The sequence below is a fragment of the Diachasmimorpha longicaudata genome, chromosome 6, assembly GCF_034640455.1.
Source record: "Diachasmimorpha longicaudata isolate KC_UGA_2023 chromosome 6, iyDiaLong2, whole genome shotgun sequence".
Taxonomy (NCBI): Eukaryota; Metazoa; Arthropoda; class Insecta; order Hymenoptera; family Braconidae; genus Diachasmimorpha; species Diachasmimorpha longicaudata.
The window spans coordinates 9,223,523-9,241,923 of NC_087230.1; the positions used below are offsets into that span (position 1 = coordinate 9,223,523).

The following is an 18,401-nucleotide window of genomic DNA, read 5'->3' on the forward strand; positions in this document are numbered from 1 at the left end:
TCACTTCCGTTTTTTACAGGCTCTAATTAAAATAATCTTTTGCGTGAGGTTTTTAATTCGTTGTATTCACTGAATTTCTCTAAATTTTGTCGAATGTGGAGTTTTTATTTGTGAGAATATTTGCATGCCAAGACATCTAAATTCAATGATTGACAAACTCGTGCTAGTTGATGAAACATAAAAAATTGTTAATTAATTATCTGGAAAAAAGTCAAAAAATATTGATTGAACCAGTAAAATCTATTTTAAGACTTGAAAGCAACTGTTAATGGTTAAAAAATTTTGTCGCCTAGTATCTGGTGGTGAATAATTGGTCTAAGTAATGTACAAATCACAGTGCAAGACATCTAAATAATTTAAATTAAATAAAACACACACGTACAAATTTGCCTATCGACTAGTCTCTAGAGCTAGAGCGAGTACGATTAGCATTATTGATTGAAAAAATAGGAATTGTGTTATCTAAGTCCAATAATCGCTCAGATCATGCTAAATCATTGTTTCTCATCATTTGAAATAATTTTTCACATTTTTTTTTTCATTTCTCCTTTGACCGTTCCGATTTTTTCTCCAGAAGCGTGCGAACCGTGGCAAAATCCGTGAGATTATTAACATTTTATGAATTGTTGAAATAAAAATGTTAATGAGATAATCGCACGAAAATAATATGAAAAATTCAAGTAAACGAAAAAACGTAATGGTGCGGAAGTTCTTGAATGTAGAACTTACGAGGGGTCTGGCGCCCCAGTACCAGGACCTGACGCGTTGAGTAAGACCACCAAATAGGTGGGACCTCCAACCACCGAAACCTCCCCCACCTCCACCCTCCGAGCTCCTCTCTTCCCTTCCTTCGTCTTCATGCTCAGTATCACGCTCACGACGACCATTAGTGATCATCTCAGCGTCGCTACCTTCGCAACCGCCGTCGCTCTCCTTTGTACATCATGGTATGAGACCCCGAAAAATATAAAACATCATACGGGACAGGACCCCATTAGATACCAAACTACAGCCCCCTTTTTTCTATCACTAAAGGACTAATTTTTCCGTCAACAAAAAATTCCGCCACCGATTTTTGTCGATTATCTACTGTCTGACTGTTCGCAAGTTGTCAAACAATTATCGGGGATTAAAAAAAAATTGAATTCCTCTCTTCAAGAATTTGTACCGCTCCTCCTGCTCTCCAATATGAGAAAATCATCTGGCGTGGGCAGCAGGAGTTTTACAGTATTTTTTTTTAAACCCAGGTTCTATCGTCTCCATAATTTTTTACGGGAAAATCTCATTGCTCGTAATTTCGATTTAGTACTGCCATTTTCTTGTTCGTTTATTTTCTCAATTATAATGTTTTGTCAATTTATTTCCCATTTCCAAGATGAATCATTCGTTGTTTTAACGATTGTGTCCAGTCTCACCACGGTATCAATCACTTTTATGACCGATTTTATGATCCTCCAATGTGAAGAGATAAATAATGATGGTCCAATGAAATTCCCTGCGGCAGCAGATACCAATAATTGCACGAAATTTTCGCAAATAATTATCTCCAGCCCTCATTGCAGGGGGATAATTAAACCAGCAGATTATTATATTTCCCTTGCATTATTATATTTTCATGGCTCCCCATTTTCAAAGAAAATACGACAGAAAAAAAAATAATACCGAGACAAAAATCGCAGAACTAAAGATAAAACCGGAAACTCCCCGGATCCCTCTCACAAGAGTGGTGTATACATAATAATAATCGACCCAGATAAACTCCTCGTAAAACTCTGGTGCAGACCACAAGAGACGCCTCGAAAACTTTCACCCTGAGTCAGATATTGTGGTGAGTAAATTATATATTTTTTATTTGCAAAATCTATTCCGCATGACCTGCGCAGCTGTACGCGGTGCAAAAAAAAAGGGAAAACTCGATGAAGAGGATGGTAAGAAGATTAATAAAAGAGAAACTGTCATTAATTCAATATTCAATATATTTTTAGATCGTGTTTGAAGATCATGGAACAAAGACCCAGACACGGAAGAGCGCAACGATTAACCGATGACCCGTAGCCGGAAGGCGTAGAAATACATCGAGGAATCGTGCGGATGAGTCATCGTCACCTCTCAAAAGGAGTACAATTCGACTCGGCCGAGATTCAGAACTAGTCACTTGTCCTCCTTTGCGTAATTTGTAATTCGTTGCGCAAAGGACGGAAACCGTTGTTTCCGGGTTTAGTGAACGATCATTGGCCCTAAAAAAAATTCATGCAGTGACTGGTCAGTATTGCGCATCAATTGAGCAAACCGGCCAATAATTTCGTTCGCACTGCGCATAAGGCGCCAAATTATCGCGGGAAGAATTGATTTGAATAAAAAAATGATTCTTTTTTTTCCCGCCGTTCCGTTCTAGTTCCGTTCCCGAAGCGACAAATGGATGATTTTGCCAGACAATTCGATGCGAATAAATGACTGATGTGGGAGAAGGAAAAAAATTATACGCACTTAACTTGTTTAGTACGCGTAACCTGTATTTTCAAGAGGCCAAAGCAAAACTTGGCAACGTTGTACAAACTATTCCCCACTACTGTACCACCCCAATCCATCCTTCTCTATCCAATTTCTCGGTGTATGGGTAACAAGTTTTAAAGTCTTTCTCTCACTTGTTGTGAGTGCTGTCCAGCTCGCTCCTTCCTCCTTGGGGCCACAGACTCAGCCACAGAACGAATCAAGGTACTTAGTTACCTGTGCCACGCTCTTGAAAACAGTCGTGCGAGGCTACTCGTAGATAGCGTGTTGCACCTTGCGATTTTCTGTTCATCGATCACCGAGATAAATCGAATGTAGAGGAGAGTACTTCATCAACAACGAGGTGATTCAATCCACGAGACGATCAAATCACGAGGGAATTGGTGAGTTAATTGAATTTCATTTTTTTTCCATTCGAAGAAAAAAAGTTTAAAGTTCTGTGTTGACATGGAAATCCAGGTCACTTCGTTCATTCGTTAGTTTCATTTGTGATTGGAGTAATTTCACTATTGTGACAGCTTTATTGAGCAACGAATGTAGCAAGAAAACGGACAATAGAGTGAGCAGGAAATGAATTTTCAAATTTTATTCAAGATTACAGGTGACAGAATGCAAGTGGACTTATCATGGGATTTATCGGTTGTCTTATCGATTACGATAAGTCATCAATAAATCGCGTTTGATGTTTCGCCATTCTGTCACGGTATTCATAGCCATTTCAAAAAGAGCATCTTCGTATTATACGTGAGACTAACTGTATATCCAATACGGTACACGATCGTCAAGCCTGGGAATTTATATTTTTAACCGGTTCCACGGTCTTCCATAAAGATCTCCGTAATTTCTTCGGCGCATCCTTTTTTCTTCCCTTCCTGCACCACAAAGCCGCCGATTTTGGCTAACAGGTGTATGTCTGATCCACGCGACTTCCGGTTTTTCGAAAATTCTGATTCAGGGAATCGATGAAAATGAAACATATTATTGCGCAAGAAAAAGAACTCGTTTCGGTTCGCCGAGCCGAGTGGCCTAGACTGTTTTAATTTCGTCTTTAATTTGTTTGGTCGAGTGCTTTCATTAGAAGAATATAAAGCCAGTGGCAAAAGTGGTCAAGCAGTTCAAGTCGACATGTCTATAAAGGGTAACAGTATAAAGGGAATCGCGAAGTTCTCAGAGGGAAATGTACAGATCCGAAGAATCTCAGGATTTCCTCAGCTCAAATAAATATTTCCTCTCATTTTGCCATCAAATCGATCATCGAACCTTCCAACATTTTTTTTATAATCCCCTTCGTTTTTCTCCCTAGACTCGTTATTGAAATTTGAAGCAAAATGGAGTCCTGGTTGAGTGATGTACAGCGGGTGCGAATTCCTCGTCCTAAATTTGGCAGTGGAAATTCGGTGAGACGATCGAACTCGAGCGTTCAACACTGTGTCATTCGCGTCGAGTCACATATCGTCAGCAGACAGGCACAGGAGGTCGCCAAAGCGACCGAAGAACTACGCCAGGCCATCCAGGACAAGCTCTGACCTCATGAAAGTTGTTTATAAAATAATTTCTCATGCGCTACTGTACCTCCTCCAGTCGGTTTGCCTTCCTCTGAAAATCCCTCTATCCAGCCTCCCCCTCCCTTCACCCCAGCCCCCTTTTTCATCAGCCCACGAGGTTCATGTTTGTTCATCCCATTTGTACATAGTCCCACTTGATTATTATTAACTTTTGTACTACTTGTTTTTGTTAAGAATAAAGTGATGAAGGTATTTAACTGATGCATTTTCCTTATTTTATGATTGTGAATTTTCGATGATTAAAAATTCGGAAAACTCGTGGCTTTCAGGTGTATTTTATTCGGTCTACTCGGTGTAATGTCTGATTCAATTACCACACTTCAAATAACTCGTGAAAATGACTCATCTTTCTCGTACAATCAAAGATTAATATCAGCTTTTCTCCGATGATAAATGCGATTATTTTCCATTTTCATTTCTATGATTAATGTACTGATTGTTAAGTTTTTCTTTGAAAATACTTTCGATTATGCCCCGATGATTACCATAGAATTATAAGTTGTTTGTGCTGAAACATTATGATATACATAAAAACAACGCCGTCACGATCGGCCGGATATCTCGTTTCAGGATATAATCGGCTCTCGCTTTCCTCATTCGAGCTCACTCGAGCGAGGCCTCCACGAAGCCAGTTTCACCTTCGCCTCACACTCTCCCTGTCGCATTCGATGTCCAAGTAATAAAACTTCGATAAACAAAAAAAAAAACATACAAAAATGACCATTGGAAATGGTAAATATTGTCGCTACTCGTAAAACCTTGCTGATGTTGTGGGCAATTACAACCCTTATTCGGTTCACGTTATGAAGCTGTACTAATGTCTACGTCTCATTAAACTGGACGAAAAAAAAACATAATTCTGTAATTGGCGTCTTCATTATCCTGCGAAACGTAGTTTGCACGCGAGGAAATGACTCAGGGGAAAAGAAGAAATGCGAAGAAAAATTTTGTTAAAAAAGAAACGCTCGGACGACCGTGAACCCATGTTCTTGGCCAGGGGATGAGCCTATCCAGATTGCTCGTTTCATTTTTATCCGGGTAATGCTCAAGAGGCACGCCAGGCCTTGTGGATCGTTATCGAGAATTCGATTGAGGGGAATTTACATTTCAATTGAACTATTTGATTAAAAATATTTCTCAATTGCTAGGTACTTCCACCCATCTCGTAACAACGTTGCATGATAACCGGAAAATGTAATTTCATTACTAAAAAAGAAAATTCGATTTCGTTTGCTGCTGATGACATATCGCATGCGGTTAACGATTTGTCCGGCAATTCGACGAACACAACCGGCGAGAGATTGTTACCATAACCGTAATGAAATTTTATAATTTGAGTAATCAAGTGGTCAAATGGCGAGTTAAAGCATTATGATTATTCAACCAATAATGAGCATTACAAACAGCCGCCGTCTCTGCGAATGGACATATCCTTTGGGGAGGACGAACGTGCTGAATCGAAAAGCTGCTGCCAATTAGTGGTTATTAAAATTTCCTGGCGACTCATTGGGAGAATCAACGCGACTTCAAAGGGTACAATCGCGATATTATTGTTTGCAACAAACGCGGACATTGGGTAAATCACTTGATTAATGTTATTGGTTGAGAACTTAAACGCGACGCACCCCATATGTCGTAATCTGAACGGATTAGACTACGGTAAATAGACAATTTTTTTTATTCAAGGGGAAAGGAAATTTACAGATGAAACCATGAGATTAAAAATGGCCTCGAATAATGGGAGGATTAACCCTGTGGACCACCAATGGAGGGCTTTCATTTTGAGTGAATACCGAATAAAGAAAAACCCTCAGACACTTCTGGAACGGGCACCGTTACTTTCACCGAATAGGAATAAGTTAACAGACAGAAAATATCTCATATTCTGATTTGAAATTTCCAACGTTATCTTCGGTAGAACGAGACTGCTGGCGAGAGTCTTATCGAGACCATCAGGGTTTCAGGGCGTCGTATCTTACGACACATTTTATGGGAGTTAAACGTCAAATCACCGCTCCTGCTGGCTGAATAATCACGGAAGTTCTTCATTAGCTGTGATATTAAATAATTGTCTATCAAGATGACATCAATTGATTAACATTACGATTCACACTCCCACGTGATCAGCCCAATTGAGTCTCGAAGTATTTCGTCGAGGTCGTCAAAACCATTCATCAGTCGGAAAAAAAAATTGAGTAGTTGAAGAAGACGAGTTGTCTCACCTTCAGACCAAGAAATTTAGTGATGAGTATTTCGGGATCTGAAGGGGTTGATTATGATAAATAGAGAATTTTTTGAAGAGTAAAATCAGAAGGCGCCGCCAGAAAAAATCCAGCACTTCCAAACTAATCTCTCACCACAGATATATCATTTTAATGTTGAACGATGGAAAATCACTTAACATAATGGCTGGTTTGACCCAATGAATCATAACGAACTGCTTTCATGTTGAGTGAATAGTAAATTCATGAAAGGGAAAGCCCTCAGACATTTCCAGACTAGAACCGTTATTTTTTTCTAATTTCGAACGAGTTCAACAGACGGAGAAAAAATCATTTCATTGGGAGCTTTCTCCCTGATCTACTGAATTTGTCTAAAAGTTCTCCAGGACATCCCTAAGGACTATTACTAGTAGGTTATTACACACCCAGTTAACACCTAAACCTGTGTCTAGGATCCTAGTAACTATGAATAGTCTATTTTACGCAAATTTGAAAGATGGAATATTTGTAGCAGTAGAATTTTTCGAAAATATGAAATATGAAAAAATGGGGATTTAGTCCCTTACCAAATTGTCGGGATGCAGATGATGATGCGCGTAATCTCGGGGATTGCCTCGGGAGCCACTGGGGGAACTGTGCCTTCTGCCGCGGTCGCTCTCAATCTCGTCCTCGTAATCCTGAAAGTACGTCGTAGGGGGCATTTAGCGAATGTCATCGTCAATAAATAACAGTTGTTGGCTTTTAAAATATGGAGTCGTAATATAGGGATGTGGCTGACATTGTGCAGGAATTATCTGAATAATTCGGTTTTATTTGGTTGCTTTTCGCTTTGATAATACGTTTGGACTTGTGATATATCAAGTACCTGGTTGTCGCACTCATCATCATTGGAGAGGGCGAGGTCGGATGTGGCTACCTGATGTTGCTGGGCACGTCTGCAGCCCGGCCTGGAAGCCCAAATATCGACGCTGTTGTCGGCTATTCTTTTATCATTTCAATTTTTTTTAAGGACTATCTTCATTTAGCGACTCATTTCAATTTTCCAGAAACGTTTCTCACCAATTTCTTCACTCATCTGCACCCACTGAATTGCACAAACGATTTTATTGCGAGAGATAGAAGTGAAATTCAATGCTCATAAGTGTCAGGAACTAAAGCAATCTACTTTGTTGGGCACGGTAACCCCTGGATACGCGTAATCGATCGGTTTACAATGTTTTCAAGGGCTTAGTGTGTCGAAGAGTGAAAAAAATTGACAGGATCGACGTCCCTGAGGTCGGCAATTTCGGAATTCGTCTCCAAAAATGATTTTATCAATTTTTTTATTGGAGGATTATCTGAGTTTCAGGCACCTAGTTCTGGGCATATCAGACCCTAGTCCGCTGTCCTCGCTCGGTGATCGGTACTCCTGATTGTCCCGCGTCAGCAGGGGTCCAGTGACACCCAGAGGATCTCCCTCGACGTCCACCAGCCGCCCCGGTCGACCGCCACCCCTCTGCGACAAATCACAGAGACAATCCCGTAATCCTTGCCGCTGCCATCTTTTATTTCTGCATTTTTTTTTTTCAAATTCCCGGTTTTAACGCTTTTTAGCCATCGAGCTTGCCCGAGCTTTGAGTCACCAGTCCGACCTCGTTTCCTTTCGCAATGCGGGGGAAAATTTGCAGCGAATACAACGAATTGTTGAGAGCATAAGAGGATCAAATGAATCTTCGAATTGCGGGTGAATATTTGCTTGAAAAATTCACGTCGGTTAATGGAGGGAGCAATTTTTACAGAGTCGAGTGGACCACAGATTCACCCGCTTTCAGTTCATTTTTCTATCGCCCTATGGCTCTCAAATGGTCGGAAGATATGTGATAATAACTGAGGATGGCATGAGAACGAAAAAAAAATATTATTTTTCATATTCTCTAGGTTTCCGCATTTCCGCTAAATGCAATATCGTCATGGCAAAACTTACGGCACGAACAGAAAATTTTCAGCAAAGCTCAGGCGAACTCGGTGGGATAAACATTGGAAATAAAATAATTATAAAAGAGCTTGATGAGTGTTTTTTTTTTCTGTTTATGAAACAAGTTTCGAGTATTTTCTGTTCAATGGCTTTTGGTTGGTTCTGGTTAGGCAGGTATCGATCAAAAGCACAGGGATTGCGTGCCATTTTACAGATTTATGGTGGACTTCGGTTGGTTCATTACTCAATGACAAGACAAGGTTAGCGATAGCGGTATTGAAGCGCTAATATGATGGGAAAAAAATTGTGGAAAAAAAATAATGTTTCGGTGGAAGCTCCTGTATCCTAATGAAAAGCCAAGTGGTGACAAGGCTTTTTTTTCAGTATAACATGCGGCATTCGTTAGAGACGGGAAATGAGAAGAAGAGAATGAGGGAAAGAAGGCAGATACTACCAGGCTTAATGACATAATCAATAGACTCGTGCTCGTGCTTTTTTTTCTTTATGTTTTTTTTTCTTGTTTGATAATATCCAGGTTCCTATGGGCCATCCTTCCTCGCACCTCTCCAGACAAAGAGTACAGTTCATTCATATTTTCACATATATTATTTTTTTTTTCAGGAGTTCCATTAAGGAGCTTTCTCTGCAGCTAAACTAGCAGTGTATTATTCTCTTCTAAAGAGTTGAGATATCCTGTGTGTACTTGTGTGTGACAACATAAAATATTCAGTTGCTGAATGGAATAAGCAAGATGGTAATTTTTCGGTGAATTATTGATGGACTTGAGGGTAACTGGGGCATTATTTCGAGAGAGGGAAGTTAATTGAGATGGCGATTATGGTTAACTTGTCATTTTTGTTGCGAGAATAGTCCAGTGGAGAGGAGAGAGGATTCAATAGGAAAGTAGCGAAGTGGTTTGTGGAATGTCTGTACAATTGAGAAATTATTCTGGTAATGAGGGGTCTATGGAGCATTATCACGACACGTATTTGTTGGAGATTTTTTTTCTTATTCAATGGCGGTCTATGGACAATCTATTGCACAACTACTCGTTGTTGAGGTGGGTAATTTGTGGGGACAACTCTTTTGTGATCTAGGGACTGAATTAATTTAATTATGGTTTTGTTAAAAAAATCAAGTCAATTTCAAGTCCTGACTTATTCCATAGAACAACAATTTCTGTACAGGAACTAGCGCCAGTGGGTCACACGCAGAAAGAGTAGAAAGACATAGAAAATAGACATGGGAATTTTATTTTATTCTAGAAAGTACTATAAAGGTCTTGAAACTCAGTGAAGTGTCGTGATGAAGTATTAATTCAGCTCTTTCGAATGTATCGTTATCACTTACCGGAAGATCGTGAATAGACGGAGTTACCACAAGATCTGAATGTGCCCTGTCGCCTTTTCTCTGAAAATAAAAATGTTGTCCCCATGAAAGTCATAAAATTATTGCATCCTGTCGCGTTTTTTTTCATTACATCCTCTTTCTCGGGGTTGGCTATGATAAACATACTCGAGTCATGGTGGCCCTCGGGCGATAGACGAGGTCATCGAAGGCCGCCCTGTCTTTACTCTCAACGAGCTCCCTGAGTTCAGTGAGGAGAGTGAGCTTTTCGTGGGTGTTCAGAAGATCTGCCAAGGACGCCACTAGGTCCTCTATCGTTAGCCTTCGTATCCTGTAGTCCGCCAGAAGCTGGGAAAGGGCTGCCCGCTCACTTCTGGCTAGGACTACCCGAGCTTTTTCCTCTACCATTGCCGCAGTTGCTGAGGAGACTGAATGCACCCGATGTCTCCATTCACTGGTACTGCTACTGCACAACAATTAATTCATCATCAATCAGTCATCAGGACAGTGTAATAGAAAAATCCACGTGGATACTTACGAAGGGCTTGGAGGACGATTTCCAGGGCTCTCCAGTATCATTTGAGGATCATGGTCCTGGTACCTTGAGCTTGGTACGACGATTGGCCGGCTCGTCGTACACGAATGAGGAACTTTACCAACGTCTCTAATCACGAGACTCATGCGTTTGTTAGTCTTCAATATCTGTACAGCCTCATCATGCGTGGCCTCTTCGAAGCTCGTTCCATTCACCTCGATAATTTGATCGCCAACCTATTATCCCAAGCATTAATTACTCCATAAATCGATATCTAGTCTACATATTATGGTGACAAAATTTGATCACAATATTAGTCCGCAGTAGCTCGTTAATTGAAGTTTTATTAGAACATCATGATAATAGGTTCTAGCACTGAGTCATATTAAGAAAGATTCAACTAATTTGGTGATTTTTCAACAATTTGTCTATTATTGCAACTGAGATAATTTAATTTTCAACATAATGAATCCATAAATAACAGATAAATGTCTTCAATAAATGGCAAGACATGAGATATCGTATGATTGCCACCAATTCATGTTTATTATCAGTTCGTACACAACAACATGAACCTCCTGATAATACGCAAATGATCGTCCTTCAACTGAGCCCCGGAATAGTAATGAAATTGGGAACAATAAAGATTGAAAGATGAAGAGCAGTACCAGGAGACCAGCACGATCAGCCACACTGTCCTTATCAACCCCAGTCACGTAGATCCCTAAACCGTATTCCAGTCCTCCCCTTATCATCAGCCCTAGGGATTGGCCTGGCTCGATACAGAGCTCTACTTTTCGGGTTCGGGAGCCGTAGCGGGAGTCACGGGGATGAAGGGGCGGTGGCGATGCTGGACGACCCTGGCGATCCATCCAGGAGCAGGACTGCTGTCTACCAGAACCCGACCAGACTGGATGACCACCACGACATCTTGGATCAAGGGCTGGTCCACGCACTGTCATGCTCAATGTTCGACAAGACTTTAACATCTGTTTCGAAAAAGGCTATTATTTTTTTTCTCATTGTAAACATCGATTCTGAGTAATGGTAATGATACGTTGGGGTTGATTGAGGGGCGGGAGGATTCGGATTTTTAATGATTCAGGTACTGCGGTACGATAATTGTCTTCAAGTCGTTAATTTTTTCTCGGCATTCAATTAAATTTAATCAGGTCTTTCTGCGGGGAATGGGAAGGTCGTTGGTGGCCGGGAATTTGGGGCATTCGAAGGTTTAGCACTTCATTGAGTCAATAATTTAATGATTGAGTCGATATAGTAACTTCATCAATAAAAATTAAGGTCTGGAGAAGGAAATACAATTTTTTTATTTCACGCCGACAGAAGTGTTCGGTTTACGGTCAAAAAAATTGAGCAATAACTTTTTCGTATCATTTAACGTTGAGATAATACAGTGGCAGAAATAAGCAGGAGTGCGTTCGGTGGAGGGCGACGCGCCACCGGGATATCGATCTCCAGGCACAGCCCGTGACGTCATATCCTGGCTATCCTTGACCTGACTCGAGTCCCTGCGTCTCGAAAGCAAGTGCTACTTTATCCCGAGAAATAAGGAGATTTTACCCCGTTCCTCCGATTTCAATCAATCGAGAATTTCACATTCAGCACTTGGAAGAGGGAAAAAAAATCAATTTTTCATCAGCAAATCTCTGCAGTTGAGTCGTAAAACACATCTGAAAATCGATTGGTTCACTGTCGTGGTGATCTGGTCGCTCTATGATTTAAACGAGCCACTGGTGAATTTCAATTCGACCCTCGACGTTCATGCAAATAGTCAGGATACCTGGTCCGGATAGCATCACAGATTCCATCATCATTTCTGGCACTAGCCTAAGGGATGGAAAAGGTATTTTCGTTGGTGTAGATTCAGTTGCCAAACACGTATGATATTTCAGTCGATTAATTCTGAAACGGCATCCTGATGTATCGATTTGAGGAGGGGTTTACGGTGGTAGGAGGATTTGTATAATTTTGAGACATCTTCAATCATTTTTCACTATATATTTATGGCGATTTGTATGGCCAGCTTGACCTAGTGGAGGGACTGATCAATTATTGAACGAAAAATTGTCCATTCGATTTTTCACACTACGAAAAAAAATGTAGTCTCGTCGTGGAAATTATTAGTTCCCACGAGATAATATTTTGCAGTCAATTATTGAATCTCTGCACTCGAAAATCGTCCTCACTTTGCAAAATGATCGGCAGCTCCGGAGGAAATCACCGTGATAGACGATGAAATTCAATTCATTTTCGGGGCGTGTTATTGATGGATATCTCCGATTCTCCGGGGACCGGAAGTATTTTCATAAGTACAATAAACGACCGTTTTTGGTGGAGATAAATGAGAGCATTGGAAAATAATCCTATCGAAAATCCTTTAATTCTCGAACAACTTCCGTTTTCTTAATTTTCACCCAAGACTCAACTCCGCTCACATTATCCGATGATCGTGAGAAAAATAAAATAGTTAAATGGAGTGGGTGGAGTAAAAAGAAATGGTCTGAGAGGGAATACGATAGTTCTTACGTCATTATATATATATCCATGTATATATAGGGATGGTAAATGACGATGGAGCAAGGAGTAGAACGAGGGCGCCGGGAATCCTGGCGCCAGCTCCCACCAATTCCTAGGGATCTGTTCTGTATAAAACTAGACAGACACGAGAGTGAAATTGCGAAGGCTGTGAGGGAACAAGGGCGACAAGTTTTTTAGGGGCACCATTGAAGTAATGAACCGGAGTTTTATATCATGAAGATTGTTGGCAGACGCCCTTACTAATGTTATCGTACATTCCGTCATTGCACTGGGGTGATGGAACTTCTCTGCTTATTTTACATTCTCATCTTCCCCTGGCCATTAAATACAGATCGATATTCAGATTGTGCGGAGAAATATTGACATTGAAGCATAAACTCTGAGAGCAGAGAGGGTTCAAACTAATATCCGAGGCCCTTTCACAGGGAAAGTAAAGTTTAATTCTGATGGATCCACACGGAGAGAAATCCTGTGTCAATATAATGGAATTTATAAATTGGAAAGTTTAAGGGATGGCAGCATAATTAGCATTAGCATAGATAACTCCACCCTAGGCTCATGTTACCATGGAAAATCTCCCTCTCCTGTCGATGCTGCCAGTGTCACGTGTCACCTTCTCAGCTAATCAACATCCCTTTCTCCCTCGATAAAAATCCTTCGGAATTTTTTTTAATGGAACTGATTGCGAATCTCTCTGACTATTCTCCCTGAAGACCCCCTGTGCCTATCAAAGAAATATATTTCCAATTAAAGAAGTATCGTTTGTAGAACGACGAGGCAATTTAACGACAGCTGAATCCCCTCCCCCCCTGCATTGTTCATGTCGATCGATTTTAGACGAGCAGAAGTCGCGACTCCAGGCCAGGGTCGAGAGATACCTTTTGACTATCGACATGATACAACAGAACAAAACAGAAACAGAAGGGAAATCCCTCGTCTGTGGATGCACCCGCTGAGTGCACCTCATTTATTTCGTCTCAGCTCCAATCGTCAACCCCCATATCACAGCTGCAGGTCTTTGAAGGGAGGACCGAAGGCAGTGATTAGCTGATGGGACATCGACGAGACTAGATCCGCTCATATATACGTTTAATCGATAATTGAAGGATTGTTCTGGTGGGAGTAGCAATTTAAGTCAATCGGTGGAATTGCGCGAGGTGAAAATCCTTTTGAACCTGATGAAGACATTGTCAGGTTCCATGGAGAGGTTGGAAGATCCAATAATCTCCCGTCAAATAAAATCACTGAATATCGACGAGCATAAGACGTAAGTCCTCCGCTCATTTTCTGTTACTGTCCTGAGCTCCTTTGTTTGCGTCTTTGTCGTCATTTTTTTCATCTCTGACGATCAAACGTCTTCCGATAGTGCTGATGGCCCATTGTCGTGTCACCGTTTCCTTTGTCGTACGAGCCACTAGAGCGTGATGAGCCGTAGAGACTCAGCTGCGTCGTTCACATCAGAATTCATGAAATGGTATAGTATATTTTCTACCCTGTACTTCAGTTTTTCAGAACTATTTGCAGCTGTTGCCTCGTTTAGGTGGAAAAGAGATCAATGAACCCCACCGATTCTCATTAAGTCCGAAGAATAGATGATTATATATTATTTCAATCATCAGAGGAAAAATAGTTGATTGATTTGCAGTGAACTGCAATGAAAATTGCCAAAAAGAAAAAATTAATCAGTAGAGTCGGGTGTGAAAAAAAAATCACGTCGTCCCAAATTTTGACTCTGATTGTAAGAGTTAATTTTAACACCGGTTTAAATCTCTCACAGCAAAAACTGTAACGCCGCAGGTATTTACTGCGTCCATAGTAAAAAATTCGGTGGTGATTTTAACACCAAACCGGTGTTCGAACAATGCGTTTGCGGTGTGGACTAGTGGTTTTGAAAATTTAATGGGATTATATCGGCGATAACGGTAAAACTGTGAACCTGGATTTTTTGGAATTTCCGATTTTTTAACGAAATTTCTGGGAACCGTGATGGGATTGAAGTTGAATCACTCCTGGAATATTGTTTCATTTTGTTAAGAAATTCAAGTTGGTGATGTTTTGGTCTGAATTATCCTTGAAAATATGGATCTACTTCAATGGAAGTCTCTCTCAATGCGAAGACTTGGATTATTGGATTTTTAGAAATGGAGTGGATGGTGGAAAAATGAGAGGAAAATATTATTCCGAGAAAATTTACCTTGAGGGCTTCCTCGTGTGTGACAGCGCGAAAGGGGGTTCCATTAACTTCAAGGATTGTGTCACCCGGTCTGAGGCCAGCTCTCTCTGCCACCGAGCCCTCCTCCACTCTTGAGATATACACACCCACACCTGAAAACAATTCCCAAAGGATTATGAACTTATAGTATGAGGGACAGTCTAAGTTTCGAGGATTTTGTGGGAGAATAGTGAATCGCGTTTTTTGGCTTCAAGTGGTGCGCACTAATTGTCCTACATCCTGCATTCTACATCCTGCTGCTTCTAGTGCCTCTAGTGCACTTGTACTTGAAGTTTCGAGTGAGGGCAGATGCTAGATGTCGGACCAGCGTTATTGCGAATATTGTGAAGTACAGAAATTTAATATTGTTTCGTTTCAGGGTTGAGTGGAGTTTGTTTCGTCGAAATCGAATGGCAATTCGAGGAGAGCAGAGTAACCGATCAATTTTTCAACGAATAACAATTCATTAGAGCTCACAGTGGAAACTTTTGCAAATATTTTTGCTGATGGAGAATCAATAAAAAAAAGATAGACATAAATTGTTCTGACAGAGAAATTAAATCCGTGTTTCCATTCAAGGCAAGGGGATGTAGCATTGAATGTCCGATCGATTACAATGAATCGACTGCAGTGAATTAAATGTTCGAAGAAATATGATTTTTCTCCCACAGTGAATCGCATGGAAAAAAAATTCAATTAATGTTACTAAAAAAATAGCAATTACAAATGGAAATTTAATCCTCACGTGAAGGCACATTCATCAAATTCTAGAATTATGGATCACTTGCTTCATTAAAATTGTTGAACCTTGAATAATTGTTTATTTTCGAGGCGTAATAAGCCTGGGATATTATGTTGTATTTTTAATTTACTCGCACCTGGAAAGTTACAGTTCCCTTCCCTTGTAAACTCCAGTCATCCCAGTTTATGTACAGGATGCAACAATGATCTATCATGCAACTGCTCCTCTGCGCATCGTTAATAAATGGGGAACTGAATCACGGTTAATACATGCTAGGTATGCAAAGAAACATGACAATTGACAGTGCCATGGAGGGAGATTTGAGAGTGAAAAAATGGGATTATGGAAAACGAGTTCATTATTCGAAAAATGAAGGCCACCTGGGGTTGGAATGAGTATAGTGCACTTGGGTTTATAGTTAATTAGCCGTTGGTGTGAGGATTCCTGGAATGGAATAAGGGATTGAAGAATTAATCAAGCGACATGATTGAGGCACGACGATACCAGAGATAATGCGCTCGTTTAGTGATTTAAGGCGAGTGATTGGAGGCTTAAAATGTGGAAGTAAATTCGTTAAGATGATTATTAAGGCAGTGGTAGCAACGAGAGATGACCTTGATTTTTTTTTTTGATACAACGAGGTCTCGCAGGATATTTCTGAAATACTTTGATTGTCAACGGTCATTTTTTGATTAACCGGTTGTAATTGGACTTCGGACATTTGAAGTTTGATTTTAATCTAATAATCAATGATATCGACTTCACACTCCTGTAGTTGTCATTTCTCAACATATTAATTAGTGAATACTCTCATCAGAAGGTTCAATATCGTTGGTTATTTAACTGATGTCAATTAAGCAGAATGCGCCAGTGCCCTAGATATTCGTCATCAACGAATAATCAAAAGTAGTTGTGATGCTCTCATTGCCTTAATTTTATAAAATTAACATGCATTTCTTTCTATAATTCTCTAGAATATTATTCTAGGCATATGATTACAATTGATCAGCCTAAGGGAACGAGCAGATCAATCATTAATTTCATAACAAGCCTGTCATAAAGGGAGAATCGTATCCTCGATGTGAAATTGATACTCTAGTGATAATTTGTGTTCATCGAGCTGATGGGATTCCGTTCAATCGTTTTTTCTCGCTCATCGATTCATCTCCTCGTTCTGATGAATTTTGAGAGATTGTATGCCGAAAAAGAAATTAATAGAGATGTATTCATGCTACATTGATCTGCTGTGAGAGGTACAAGGGCAAAAGGAGTTGAAAATAAATTTAAACAAATTATATGTGAAGGCAGATGAAGTAGTAACCGCCTGCCATGGGAAAGTGATAATTCTATATTCCATTGCAGGAAACTCGGTACAGAGAGAAATTTTCTAAATAATTTCTTATGGAAAACAAAATTTATATTTCTTGCAAAATTTTTGGGGATTTACGAAAACAGTTCACAGAAGTTTAGGACAATTTCACGATTAACCCAATAAAATCTCCATCACGAGTCTAGAATTTTGTTTCCTGGCCAGGATTTTGCGCTTTTTTTCCCTTCTAGCGCAAAAATTTTCCACAGAAATTTCTCTTCTGATACTCTGCAACATCTTTACACATTTTTTTTCCCATGGAAGTCGGAGAAATTGAAACCGCATGACTCGTGTGTCAGGATCATGAGTTCAACTCTCCGTTCGGTTTTTTTTTGCTCTCTCTGGGGATTGGTTGATTCAATAAATGAAAAAATATCGATTAAGGTCATTCTCTTAGTTATTTTGCTCCTGTACTATGTTTTGTTTACCTGACTGCGCTTCTGGGTACAGCGAGAAAAAGACAGAAAGTAATACATTCCCAGTGACTTTTACTTTGCTTTTCTGGTCTTTTATTTGTGGGGTAAATTGTGAGTCTGGTCGAGCCATCGAGACTCTGACAAAGTGAGCATTGCATGTTCTTTTTTCGAGTTGTCAGGAGTTCTTTCCTTCGCAGGAGAGAGCCCGTATTGGAGAAATTGGTCGTTTAAGTTTCTGAAATTCTTCTTATTTTTACAATTCAACTGAAGCGATTCTTCAGTATTTCTGACACTCACTAGATGAAAAATGTCATTCTCAATCTATTTCATAAATTCCATTTCATTTCTGGGTCATGTACATTCAACGCCCAATTTTATTACATTTGCGCCCTTATCCCTCCCATCTATCGTAATTTTTTTTCATGTGGGAGTTTCGAGGATTCGTCCAGACTTGACATTTCATGGGAAGTGGGACAGTCATGAATAAAAAAATAATAAATTAAGGAGAAGACGAGATCCGGGTGGATCCCAGTTCCGGTGTGGAAAAGGATAACCACATGGTGGAAGGAGCAAACAAAAATTTTCACCAAGGGATACATTGGGGTTTTTCTTCCGTGAGATGAGATGAATAAAGTAAATAAAGACATGAGAGAGAGAAAGGGAGAGAAAGATTTGGCTTACCAGCGTCTTTGCCCCCTTTAACACATATACCAAAGCCATGGTGGGAGTCTGGGGGATCGCGAGTCATGGTAATTGTTCTGACAGTCAGCTCTTGAAGGCTGAGGGCTTGAGGCGATTGTGGGGTTGAATTCGCTGGCTGTGTCTGCTGTTGAGAGGCAGAACTCGCCCCACGAAGAGCTGAGACACTCGCTGGACTTGACGCTGGGGTGCGACGTTCATTTTGTCGTCTTTCAGCTACTCCATTGTTGAATAATCTGTTTATTTTAAAAAATTCCTATCACTCATCTATCG

The 18,401-nt window shown here is 40.2% G+C and overlaps 1 protein-coding gene across 10 annotated transcripts in view; it reads right to left on the reverse strand.

Annotated features, from left to right (window-relative positions):
- Dysc (dyschronic) overlaps positions 1 to 18,401 on the reverse strand; it is a 33,551-nt gene that overhangs the window by 5,509 nt on the left and 9,641 nt on the right. For 2 of the 10 annotated variants that reach the window (XM_064122615.1, XM_064122614.1), the window contains exons 3-13: positions 18,111 to 18,364; positions 17,442 to 17,453; positions 14,885 to 15,015; positions 10,803 to 11,138; positions 10,138 to 10,370; positions 9,768 to 10,065; positions 9,603 to 9,662; positions 7,651 to 7,793; positions 7,164 to 7,245; positions 6,865 to 6,975; positions 730 to 933 (exon numbers count right to left, since the gene is read on the reverse strand). In XM_064122615.1, coding sequence (XP_063978685.1) covers positions 730 to 933; positions 6,865 to 6,975; positions 7,164 to 7,245; positions 7,651 to 7,793; positions 9,603 to 9,662; positions 9,768 to 10,065; positions 10,138 to 10,370; positions 10,803 to 11,138; positions 14,885 to 15,015; positions 17,442 to 17,453; positions 18,111 to 18,364 — 1,864 coding nt within the window. The remainder of the gene's footprint in view (positions 1 to 729; positions 934 to 6,864; positions 6,976 to 7,163; positions 7,246 to 7,650; positions 7,794 to 9,602; positions 9,663 to 9,767; positions 10,066 to 10,137; positions 10,371 to 10,802; positions 11,139 to 14,884; positions 15,016 to 17,441; positions 17,454 to 18,110; positions 18,365 to 18,401) is intronic. The other 8 variants (XM_064122617.1, XM_064122620.1, XM_064122619.1 and 5 more) reach the window with 8 other exon arrangements.